Source organism: Aquarana catesbeiana, linkage group LG07 (genome assembly GCF_042186555.1).
Source record: "Aquarana catesbeiana isolate 2022-GZ linkage group LG07, ASM4218655v1, whole genome shotgun sequence".
Taxonomy (NCBI): domain Eukaryota; kingdom Metazoa; phylum Chordata; class Amphibia; order Anura; family Ranidae; genus Aquarana; species Aquarana catesbeiana.
In genome coordinates this window covers 330,213,924-330,227,323 of record NC_133330.1, presented here as the reverse complement: position 1 = coordinate 330,227,323, position 13,400 = coordinate 330,213,924, and the positions used below count along the sequence as shown (strand labels likewise).

General features: G+C 45.5%; 1 protein-coding gene across 14 annotated transcripts in view; it reads left to right on the top strand.

Moving 5' to 3' along the window:
- The window catches only part of NFIA (nuclear factor I A), a 672,115-nt gene that overhangs the window by 461,277 nt on the left and 197,438 nt on the right, over positions 1-13,400 (top strand). For all 14 annotated transcript variants that reach the window (XM_073593840.1, XM_073593847.1, XM_073593844.1 and 11 more), the window contains one exon: positions 4,215-4,277. In XM_073593840.1, coding sequence (XP_073449941.1) covers positions 4,215-4,277 — 63 coding nt within the window. The remainder of the gene's footprint in view (positions 1-4,214; positions 4,278-13,400) is intronic.

Below are 13,400 nucleotides of genomic sequence, written 5' to 3'. Positions count from 1 at the left end.
GCCCTTTTTTTTCCAAAAAGGGCACCAGGCCAGGATTGAGGTGTTAAATTTTAATGTCCACTTTCACTGGAGTGCCCTACAGCAGTGGTCATCAACCCTGTCCTCAGGACCCACTAAAAGGCCAGGTTTGCAAGATAACTGAAATACATCACAGGTGATATCATTTGCTGCTCAGTGATTGCAGTATTCTAGTCTGCATCTCCCCAAGGTAATACATAAAACCTGGCCTGTTAATGGGCCCTGAGGGCAGGGTTGATGACCACTGCCCTACAGGGCATGTAAGAAGAACATATGTATGGTAGCACTGGATCTTACAATAAAAATATATATAGAGGGTGCCATGGCATGACTGCCAACCTACCCTGCTATACTACTAAAGCCAAGGGCTTTAGGCTAAGTCTTCACTGCATAAGTAATGTCTGTTGATGGTTTATATTGTTATCTCAGTCTACCGCACCCCATTTTTATTAGTAGGTGCAGATGAAGAAGGCTTCGCTGCCGTACAAGTTAGGCAAGTGGAGGTGCTGTCACCCATAGTGCCTATCCTTAGGCTCCATTCACACCTGAGCGTTTTGTAGCTTGAAGCCTGAAGCTACAAAATGCTTGAGAGGAAAAAATCTATTATTCTCTATGGAGATGGTTCACCTAAAGCCCTACGCCTGAAGCTCAAACAAGTTCTGGACCCTTTTTTGTCGCTCGAATCGGGCAGATTTGGGCATTTTTGGAGTAGGAAGCAGATGACAAAATCTAAAAACATAGCAACAAATGATGAAACAGATGATCATTTTTCCTATTGGCTAATAAAAAAAAAACGCCAAAGCTCAAAAACGCCGGAAAACGCTGCATGGCAATGTGCAAATACGCCCGACAATAAAACGCATGAAAAAACGCCGGAAAACCGCTCAAACACACTACGCTCAGGTGTGAATGGGGCCTAAGGGATTGCAGTTTATACATGTGCCCCATAGTAATGAATTATAGCAAAGAAAATATATATTATGACAACGTGCTTGCAGCCCCGGCATACTTAACAAAATAGGAAATAAATAAAGTTTTGTTAATCAGCAGGATATCAGTGTTTAAGCAGGTGGCCGCTCAGCCTTCCCGTTGGCTCTTGGGAAATCGCAATGACTTAATGCTCGCTACACAATGTCAATAGGATATGCAAAGTCCACTGCACTAAGTAATTCTATTGATTTAATGGTAATGCTTCCAATATGGATCAGTCACTGCCATTAATTATGTATGGGCAAATATTAATCTATTCACCTGATTGCCCATTGCCCCCCGGGTGATTGACAGCTCTCGCTGCTTTACACATTAGTGCACAGTGGGACTATGAAACTTAGACGGCTGCTTTATCATCTCAATTCATCTCGAAGGCGCGGAACTGAGCTGTCCTTGCAGGAGACAATATTTTATTTCAGACGACAGCCGAGGTTTGTTTAATTAAAGAGGAAATCATCGTGATATTTAATTCAGCGTACATAAAACAAATTAAACCACAAAAAATGCACTGAAGACAGCCGTTTGCCATACACAGAATGGCATTGTTCACACTCCATAATATCTGTATGGAGGCAAGTGGGGGCAGAGAGTCTAAATTACAATTTAGATAGGAAAGATCAATGACCCTTACTGTAAGCTAACGCCTCCCACTCCACATCCTACCGGTGCTGCCTGGGATTCTCAGTAGTCAATTGACTATTGGGGGGGTTAAGTTGTGGGATTTGGAAGGAGATCATATGTTCTGACTTTCACAAAGTCAGCATTTGCACCTGAAGCCCAGGGGAGCCTAATTGGAGGCTCATTATAGGAAACTATTGCTATCTTACAACAGGGTATCTTGATTTGAATATTATATACATGATTATACTCAAGTGGTAGGTTCTTTTTTCCAGTGCTTTGCACCAGTCCAAGCTGTATTTTAGGCCATGGTAGCCCACTTTTATTGAACAAAATAAACAGTTCACATAAACATCAATTGCCAATGCAGGGGTTCTTCCACATCAAACATATATAGTGAAATGAAAATGCCAAGCCACCTGGTTCTCATGTCAGCAGCACCGCTGCTCTCCTTACCAGTCCCTCTGACTGAGTTGCCCAGCTCTCCTGGATCACTTGGCATGCTTAGCCTTTAGTAAAGGCGCAGCGCCCTGCTGCACGGCCCACTTCTGGCCTCTGGATATGGGTTCTCCTGACACCCTGATAGGAGCCCATCGGACTCCTGGGAAGAAAACTTCTGGCCCCTGGCTGGGGCCCCATTGACCCCTGGTTGAGACCTCCTGTCTCTTGACTCATGGCTGGGGCACTTCTGATCCCTAGGTGAGACCTTATGTCTCTTGACTCCTGGTTGTGACACCTCTGACCCCTAGGTGAGATCTCCTGTCTCTTGACTCCTGACTGGGGCACTTCTGACCTCTGGTTGAGGCCTCCTGTCTCTTGACCCTTGCTGGGGCACCTCTGACCCCTAGGTGAGACCTCCTGGCTGGGGCACTTCTGAACTCTGGTTGAGGCCTCCTGTCTCTTGACTCCTGGCTGGGGCCCCTCTGACCCCTGGCTGAGACCTCCTTTCTCTTGACTTCTGGATGGGGCTCCTCTGAGCCCTGGTTGAGACCTCCTGTCACTTGACTCCTGGATGGGGCCCCTCTGAACCCTGGACGAAACCTCCTGTCTCTTGACTTCTGGCTGAGGCCCCTCTGAACCCTGGTTGAGACCTCCTGTCTCTTGACTCCTTGCTGGGGCCCCCCTGACGCATGGGTGAGACCTCCTGTCTCTTGACTCCTGGCTGGGGCCCCTCTGACCCCTGGTTGAGACCTCCTGTGTCTTGACTCCTGGCTGGGGCTTCTCTGACCCCTGGGTGAGACCTCCTGCCTCCAATATAGAAGCTGTCTCCAAACTGGGAGCTCTAAATGATCCTCAGGCTTGAGTATATAACGACCCTGCACACCTATATACTCACACAGGCTATAGGGATCCAGTAAATTCCAGACACAGGATAGAAGGTTCTGTCCCACCCAAGACCTTCCACCTCCAGGCCTCAATCCGGGAATACAATCCAGAGAAGATCAAAAATACAGCTTTGTCCACTCAGAAACAATAGTCTGGAACCTCATAATAACCCTTATTGCAAATTCTGTGTCATTTCCTCCCACACTTTCACCTTCACTATATATACAAAGTTGCATTTCAAAATGAATGCATAAAATATATGATCTGACTTTCACAAAGTCAGCATTTGCATCTGAAGTCCTGGAGACTTCATTGGATCCTCATTATAGGAAACACATTGGTATTGTATTTGCTATTATACAATAAGCTACCTCGCTTTAAAGGACATATTATATACATATATACAAAGTTACAATTAGAAATGAATGTATCATATACTGTATATGCTCTGACTTTCACAAAGTCTGAATTTGCATCTGGAGCCCCGGGGACCTCATTGGAGAGCAAAGAACTTTCTGTGGGGCATGCAGGCAGGGGACAGGCTTTTCTACCCAGGAAAACTGGAAATGAAAGCCTTGGCACACCTTTTGTTTGGTGCTCCCAGAATGGATTTTCATTTGGACTTTAAAGCGGAACTACACTGCTTCTGAGCGCCACAAACCAAAAATGCTATTTATAATATTCAAAGCAAACTCTCCAATCCATCCATGTCTTCATGCTTTATTTTGTTGAGAAATTACTTAAAAATCACCCCCCTAGCATGTCTAGCCTTGGCCATCTTGAGTAAGGGCAGATGGTTTATGTAGCACTTACTTCCTGGAATCCATCTGCCCTTAGCTCAGGAATGCAGGCAGGAGGGAGTGCTTGGCTGAGTATGCCCCTCTTCCCCTTGTTCTGGCCCCTAGAGGGCCAGAACAAGGGGTAGGCGGGAGGGGCAACTGCCCTGGGAGTATAGATGCAGGGTCGTACACCCATTCTACAGCATGTATTAACAGTGGGGAAGCAGTTCTGGATCCTTGCCTCGGGAGCTGGACGACCCTGTCCCGGTACTGGATAGATCTGTAAACTTGGTGACCATAAAAAGTCAGATTACAACTCAGTATTCTAGAGCAAGTAATCTGATTGGTTGCTGTACTTACCTCTTTATCTTCATCCTCCAGTTTTTGTATGCAGTTTGCTCCACCGTTGCCTATTGTATGAATTATAGAACATTTGTGAAATGTGGCATTTCTGTGCTAAAATTTAATTTCTTTTTTTAACAGATTCAAGTCAATCAGAGAGTCCCAGCCAGCCCAGTGAGGACATCAAGGACCAGCCAGAGAATGGTGAGTTGTTTCCCTTTATGTACATCATATACAGTATATAGCCACTGTGTGATAATAATACAGCGAATGGTAAAGTAGGCCATACACTAGTGACATTTTGTTTGAAATTTTCCACTTTAAGAACGTTCGTTCCAAATTTCTAAACGTTGGCGGGGTCAAGCCGCTGTTCAAAGGAGTGGTGTCAGTGGGAGGAATAGTGCCCCATTACTGGTGTCAGTGGGAGGAATAGTGCCCCATTACTGGTGTCAGTGGGAGGAATAGTGCCCCATTACTGGTGTCAGTGGGAGGAATAGTGCCCCATCACTGGTGTCAGTGGGAGGAATAGTGACCCATCATTGGTATCAGTGGGAGGAATAGTGCCCCATTACTGGTGTCAGTGTGAGGAATAGTGCCCCATTACTGGTATCAGTGGGAGGAATAGTGCCCCATTACTGGTGTCAGTGGGAGGAATAGTGCCCCATTACTGGTGTCAGTGGGAGGAATAGTGACCCATCATTGGTATCAGTGGGAGGAATAGTGCCCCATTACTGGTGTCAGTGGGAGGAATAGTGCCCCATTACTGGTGTCAGTGGGAGGAATAGTGCCCCATTACTGGTGTCAGTGGGAGGAATAGTGCCCCATTACTGGTGTCAGTGGGAGGAATAGTGCCCCATTACTGGTGTCAGTGTGAGGAATAGTGCCCCATTACTGGTGTCAGTGGGAGGAATAGTGCCCCATTACTGGTGTCAGTGGGAGGAATAGTGACCCATCATTGGTATCAGTGGTAGGAATAGTGCCCCATTACTGGTGTCAGTGGGAGGAATAGTGCCCCATTACTGGTGTCGGTGGGAGGAATAGTGCCCCATTACTGGTGTCAGTGGGAGGAATAGTGCCCCAAGGGTTGGATAAAGACAAGCAAAGGGTCACATCTGGCCCCTGGGTCGCAGTTTGGGGACAACCGATCTACGCAGATAAATGCAGCTCAACTGACATGCAGTGAATGAGCCCCCCTCATACAGACCCTGCAGATCATTAGTCCCAGCGTCCAGCAGGGAGAGAATTTGACTTTCTTGTGTGAATTTCTTGCACTTTTCAGCTCTCCTATAAAACTCGGCATCTTCTGAATCTGAATCTATTTTCGGAATTCCCCGGGTTCTTGTAAAGCTCCTTGTTCCTCGCACACTAAATCTAATATTTTTTTGTCTCCCCCGGGATTAATAAAACGCACGCCTGTTTCTTGCACAAGTAACTGACACACTGTAATCTCGGTTAACGTTCCGGAGTAGTATTCAAATATGCCGTTTACAGCTCTGTGGCCACACCCATGAAAAATAGACTCACAGCGCCCACTGTAGGCTGAAAAAAAGGCAGAAGATTTTTGTCTTAAAGTTAGAAAAGTTGTTTATTTCCTGCCTGTATCTGTGTTTGGAGACGTTTCCTGCGCCGTTGTGTTTGCTTGTAGGGAGGAAAGTGCAACCCCCCCCCGGCAGGAAGAGCTTGCTGGGACTTCTGGTTCCTCAAAAGAGAGATAATACAGTGTTGTAGGTTCTAGTCCAAAACATGTTAAGGTGGGCCGTTCCTTTATTGATATGCGGTTAGTCTGGGCACAAGCGATCGCAAACTAGCGATTCACCATCATTGAATATTTGGAATGATGCAACACAAACCGTATTGATTGAAAATCTAGAAAAGCAAAGAGGTCCATCGATCAATAATCAATTTGTGGAAAGGCCTCTTGCCTTCAGAATGTATATCAAAAATAGACTCACTCCTGTAATTGAGGCTCAGTTCACATATGAGCCGCATGCGGCTCACAGCAGGGGGTCCGGTGCGTCTTGGTTCACCGTTCCAAGTCCGATTTCAGCCCAAATTTTGGTCTGAAACGGACCAAAAGGCGCACAGCGTTTTTCTGCAAAATGCACCGTACCTGCTGCGGAGATATGTGAATAGAGAGCTGGTCAAAATCTCCTGCTGCTATTGCGAATTGGATGCGGATTGCCGCATCCAATTCGCAATGGTGTGTACCCAGCCTAAAAGATAAAAACTTTATATTGATAAAGATAAAATACAAAAGATAAAACTTTTGTATTGATACAAAAGATAAATGTCACTCAAAATTACCATTCGATACATGAGTCGATTCTTTTTGTTATTTTTATATATATATATATATATATATATATATATATATATATATATATATATATATATATATATATATATTGTTATGTTTTGTATAAAATGGACATTTTGATTAATATGAATCTTTTTGTATCAATAAAGTGGTTATCCTTTAATTATATGAGTGGGAGGGGAGGACTCTGTAAGCTTTGTTTAACGCTTCATTATCATGCATGTGCGATGGAGCGTGTGCATGTTTCCGCCGCAATTTTTGTGCTTTTCTGCATGGCATGTGTAGGGTAGCCCATTCATTTCAATGCACGAAAAACGTGCAAAAGAAGTCCCTGACCCTTTTGCAAAATTTCACCGCACTACAACGCATGGGGCATCAGCACCATGCATTTGGGTGCGCCCGAAAACGGGCATGTTAGCAGATATGTGAGGGTGCCGTTAAGAATTAAAGTAATATTAAAGGCAAGTTTTTTTTTTGTTTTTTTTTTAAGCTAAACATGTTATACTTACCTGCTCTGTGTAATGGTTTTGCACAGAGCAGCCCCAATCCTCTGCTCAGGTCCCCCACTGGCGCTCCTGGCCCCTCCCTCCTGCAAAGTGCCCCCAGAGCAAACAACTTGCTATGCCGCTGCTCTGCATGCCCCCTCTCTCTCCTCATTGTCTCACTGGCTGTGTTTGACAGCAGCGGGAGTCAATGGCTCCTGTTTGCGCAATAAAGCTTTGACAATAAGCCCTGGCTCACACCAGTGCGGTTTTCATGCTACTTCAGTGCGATTTCATGTGCAGCTTGCCGATATCTGTGCAACTTCATTTAACAGATGTCAATGCAAGTCGCACTGAAATCGCCCAGAAATAGTGCAGGAACCTTTTTCAAAGCCACTGTGACTTGATTTGCAGCAATTCGACTGATTCCATTGCCACAAATGTGGTGTGACCTCGTCATGCAACTTTGAACTGTCAAGCCGCATGACAAGTCGCAGTGGGGTGAAGCAGGTCTCAGGCTGGGTTCACACCATCGCTGCATCCGTCTAACAGCAGGCGGTCCGGTGCGTCCCGGTTCACCTTTTCAGGTCCGATTTCAGCCTGAATTTTGGGCTGAATTCGGACTAGAAATGGACCAAAAGATGCACAGCATTTTTCTGCAAAACACACCGGACCCGCTGCGGAGATATGTGAACCGGCTCCATAGAGAGTCGGTCAAAATCTCCTGCTATTGCGAATTGGATTGCGGAGAAACCGCATCCAATTTGCAATGGTGTGAACCCAGCCTGAAACCATGAAGCTGATTGGTTTCTATGCACAGCTGCACCAGGTTTTGCACTCTCCAGTATTAGTAAATCAACCCCAAAATGTGAACATTTTTCTATTTCTGATATTGAAAATGAGATTGATCATATAGGATCACATAGGATCTATTAAAAAAAAAATTAGACCTGTATTACGATCTGCCGACCTGACGCACCTACAGATATTTATTCAATCGATCAGAAATGGTCAATTAAATGGAGGGTCTGGGTTTTAAAATTCTTAATCAATTCATTTTAGTTGCATTGAATGATCGAGTGAATGATCCTATTGATACACGTGGCTTGTAGGTCTCATTAAAGCCTAATTCCAGGCATGGTCATTTTTTCATGGTTATGTTGGTCCAGTTTGCAACAATGTAACTATGTATAATCCATAATACAATGTAGCAGCTCTATAAAAACGTAAAGTGAAACTGAATAATCCAAAACATTGAATGTGTGTGAAGTAAAACACACAAATATCATGAGTGATAACAATAAATGAACAGTCCATATATTGCACGTAAATGTAGATTCTTGTGATATGACAGCTCTTGAAGACAGCGCAACTCCACCACATGAATTGCGTGCTTACCAGAGGGCAAGCTCATAGGAGCCTGCGGCTAAATACCCAGCCAGGGCCTTTGTCCAAAGAGATGTTGATTATCCACAGATAATGATTGGGAAGGAGCTAGGATTAAGCACCAGGCAGCCAGGGAGACTCGAGCATCAACCACCAAGGGAAGAGGTCACGCGTTACCCAGAAATGTAAAGAAATGCTCCATAGTGTAAAATGTGCCAAAAGGATTTAATAGGTTTAAAAAGTTGCACTTACAGAAATGTAGACTAAAAGTGATGATAAAACACAGCCGGCCAGCTAGCGAACACTCGTCCACTGAGTACAGCGCGATGACTTCAGCACGTCAACCTCCCTACGCGCGTCTCGTCCCAATCTGATGACGTCAATCTGATGTTGTCTCGGTATAATCCATACCTGTGGGAGACCTCTAGAACCCTGGTGCCCAACCTGTAGCCTGAGGGCCACATTCGGCCCTTTAGTATATGATGTATGGCCCTTGGATCTCAGTAGTCTGTAGTGGGAACATTGATTAGGATAATAGCAGTGAAGTCTAGTGGCCTCATGTAATATTTCTAGCTTTGTATTGTCTTCTGTGGCATGTCCTCACTCTCTGACCCTCATCTCCTCTATTAGGTCTGCAGTCTCTGACACTCCTCTCAAGCATTACACATATTGAAAGTTATGTGCGGCCCTTTGGTGATGTCAGGGGCCACAGTTGAGGCCGCCTATAGCTCATAGGTTGACAATCGCCGCTCTAGAAGGTGGAAATTCCTGTAGCAGACACCTCAACTCTAGTGATGTCCCCTGGCCTCCATGTCTGATGCTGAGTGGCCCACCCTGCTGTTTATTGAACCCCATCCAATCAGAGAATTCTTTGCATTCGCTGATTCACAGTTTTAGACATGTGTCTAAAACCACCACTACTCTAAAAAGCGACCTGCATTTAGGTCACTTTTCAGAAGTGATTGACAGGCGCTGAGGTGGTGATGTAATAATGCCTCCTCACCTCTTGTTTTACCCCATTTTTGATGAGCAAGTGCATTGCACACGGTTGTGGGGTGTTTGCAGCACTTCCCTCTTCAACTTGAATGGGTCGTTATCGGCAGGCTATTTCTGTCTGTCCATTCAGTCTTGAGACAGCTCTGTCACACAGCCAAGGTAGATGATGCAGTCATGAAATACAGTGGTGTCCTCTCTCCGCCCCCCAGGTTGTTGACTGGACAGTGAAAGAGCAGCAGCAGATGGTTGGTGTCATCCTTCTGCTCTCTTTGCCTACCAGCCTGTTTCCTTTGAACATATTTGCATGCAACACAACGGTTGTCTCCCAGACCTGTTCCTTCCCAGTACTTTTGCTACAATTATTTTAAATACCTCTTCATAAATATTCTTTAAATTGCACTAATCATCTTGTCATGTATGATAAGTGGCATTTTATTAAAGTGGTTGGAAACCCTTATATACTGTATACCCACTGAAGTGACTGGCCTCAGGTGAAACAAATCCTCCTATATATGTTGTACCTGTTTATCTGCATCATTGGTGTCAGTGGGAGGAATAGTGCCCCATTATTGGTGTCATTGGAAGGAATAGTGCCCCATCATTGGTATCAGTGGGAGGAATAGTGCCCCTTTATTGGTGTCAGTGGGAGGAATAGTGCCCCATCATTGGTGTCAGTGGGAGGAATAGTGCCCCATCATTGGTGTCAGTGGGAGGAATAGTGCCCCTTTATTGGTGTCAGTGGGAGGAATAGTGCCCCATCATTGGTGTCAGTGGGAGGAATAGTGCCCCATCATTGGTATCAGTGGAAGGAATAATGCCCCGATGTTGGTATCAGTGGAAGGAATAATGCCCCGATGTTGGTATCAGTGGAAGGAATAGTGCCCCATCATTGGTGCCAGTGGGAGGAATAGTGCCTTGTATCTGTAGGAGGAATAATGCCCCAAGGGCCGGATAAAGGCCCTGCGATAGAACAATTTGCTTTGTTATTTTTTTTTCATTTCAGAGGGTTACAACGACTTTAAACTTTGTATAAAGAAATAAGCAGATTTCAGCGATGGGTCTTACTACATCTGTGCTGTTCTAAATGTTCACGGCCGTCACGTTACCGGTGAGCAGAATTTGATCCGGCTCCACCGATTCTCGTAACCTGAATTTTCATCTGACCTGATGGCCAGATTATCTGTTTCATCTCAGCTCATTCTTCAAAAACCAAGAGTGAGCGAGATTAAAATCAGCAGAATTTGAGAGAACTCCGAGCCCGGAGCCCGGCCAGCAACATAAACCTCTTTTGTTCTCCTCGCCATTCAGCAGCAGCTGAACCGACCGGTTTTACAGCTTTCCGCTTATAAGACTCAACTTGCAAAAGGCATCATTGACATTCCTCTATTTTCTTAACTCTTGTACAGAAAGTTCCTTCTTTGTGGTCATAGGGGAAGAAGAGCCTTAAAGGGCGGCCAGGCCTCAATTACATTCAGGGTTTGGATAAAGGGGGCCGAGAGACATCGGAGCCAGGAAACAGATATATGCACGGCCACTTACCATGTGATCTCTGTAGGTAACTTTAAATAAACCTGTTGCTTTAAAGCTGAACTCACAAAACTAAAATACTTAATTGAATTATATTTCTTAATAGCCACAAAGAATATAAATCCACTTTGTGTGCACCAAATGCCCATGAAAAACCCAGATATTGCCTTGTAAAAGTCGTAGCCACATCTTTACTGCGCTGTCCATAGCTTGTGCAGAGAGCAGAACTGTGGGAGGGGCCCAGCAGACCCCACCCACTACAGACTTCCTGCAGAAAACTACAGAAGGGGCGGAGACAAGACCAGTCACCCTGTACAAGAAGAGCAGAATGCAAAGCTGTGGGAGGGGCCCAGCAGACCTCACCCACTACAGGCTGCCTGCAGAAAACTACAGAAGGGGGGCGGAGACAAGACCAGTCACCCTATACAAGAAGAGCAGAGCGCAGAGCTGCGGGAGGGGCCCAGCAGACCCCACCCCTTACAGGCTGCCTGCAGAAAACTACAGGAGGGGGGCGGAGACAAACCCAGTCACCCTGTACAAGAAGAGCAGAATGCAAAGCTGTGGGAGGGGCCCAGCAGACCCCACCCACTACAGGCTGCCTGCAGAAAACTACAGGAGGGGGGCGGAGACAAACCCAGTCACCCTGTACAAGAAGAGCAGAATGCAAAGCTGTGGGAGGGGCCCAGCAGACCCCACCCACTACAGGCTGCCTGCAGAAAACTACAGGAGGGGAGCGGAGACAAGACCAGTCACCCTGTACAAGAAGAGCAGAATGCAAAGCTGTGGGAGGGGCCCAGCAGACCCCACCCACTACAGTCTGCCTGCAGAAAAATGCAGGAGGGGGTGGAGACAAGACCAGTCACCCTGTACAAGGAGAGCAGAACACAGAGCTGTAGGAGGGGCCCACCATTCTCTGCAAACCCGAGAGATGGTTGTGTGTGAAAATCCCAGAAATACGCAGACCAGCCCATCTGGCACCAACAACCATGCCACGTTCAAAGTCAATTAAACCCCCTTTCTTCCCCATACTGATACTCAGTTTGAACTCCAGCAAGTCGTCTTTACTACGTCTAGATGCCTAAATGCATTGAGTTGCTGCCAGGTGATTGGCTGATTAGCAATTTGTGCTACCAAGCAATGGAACAGGTGTACCTAATAAAGTGACTGGTGAGTGTATATCATCTATGTATTTATCGGATTGCCTGGACTTCAGCTATAACAAATCCCCAAGTCCTAAGGGCACATTCTAGTCCGTGGAGCGTTATTGCACATTGTGCTGCGTTGCGCCAGCACAGCCCATTCAGCTTTAAGCTGGCTATACACCAGTAGAATTTCATTTGTTTGTATGGAGGTTCAGAGAAATCGTTTGTCAGAACATTTAATAATACCACTATGGACCACATTTTTCTATAAAAACCCTGAAAAATGTTGTTGGCTTGCCATACTTATATTTCACTAGTTTTATCGTTTGATTTCGGGATTACAACATGCACATTATAATAGGTATTTATTTTTTTTCCCCAAACAAAAACCACATTCCCAGTTAGAACTTTATTTGTTCAAGAAAGAAATTTTTAATCCCTTTCCTTCGATTCATCCAAAAATGAATTTTTTAGAACAAAATTCTATCGGTGTACGGCCAGCTTTAGACTTGTTGATTATCTCTGATGAACACGCCATATTGGAATAATCTTTAGAACCCTCATTCCGTTTCCAGGCGAGCCGCGTGTTCTGTTTGAACGGCGCTGGCGAGATTGAATTAGGTCAACTGTACGGCTGAGGCGGTTTATTCCTGACTGGTTTCAGCTGCAGAACATGGGCTGAGAAAATCTAATTTTGGCTGAAATTAGTTTTTGGCTCTGAAAATCTGTTATTTGAACACCTGTCTCCCTCCCCCTCATGTAGAACTGTGTCTCCAGCCAGCGTTGACTTCAGTGGAGCAACATTAACGCCTTTCCCGAGTCTTTTTGGGACTCGCAGGCTGGTGCACAAATGTCTGGAATTTATATGTAAGCATAGCAGGAGAACGTGTTTTGGGTTTGTAGACAGAGAACACAATCACTAATAACTCCTGCTTTGAGTCATGTGGTTTGGAAAATTTGCGAAGACCTCCATTGTTCTCTGTTGGCGTAACCCGAGGACTCCATTCATAGTCTGTGTTAGTAAAAATTGGGTTTTAAGGATGGGTTTTTACCTTTCGCTGATGGCTTGTTACTTCTTTTAGGACCCATTTCCTTCTGTGCGTTGCGAAAATGTGCCATTAAATGCGTTCATTTTGAATGGTTCTCCAACCACAAAGGCAATACATTTGGCACCCCAACCACTAAGGCAATGGCCATGGCACCCCAACCACTAAGGCAATGGCCATGGCACCCCAACCACTAAGGCAATGGACATGGCACCCCAACCACTAAGGCAATGGGCATGGCACCCAACCACTAAGGCAATGGATATGGCACCCCAAACACTAAAGAATTGGACATGGCACCCAACCACTAAGGCATTGGACATGGCACTCAACCACCAAGGCAGCGGTTTCCAAACAGCTGTCCGGGGGACGGATGCAGCTATTTGCCTGCCTTTCCTTACATTTCACTAATGGCTGCCGCTTGTTGCTTC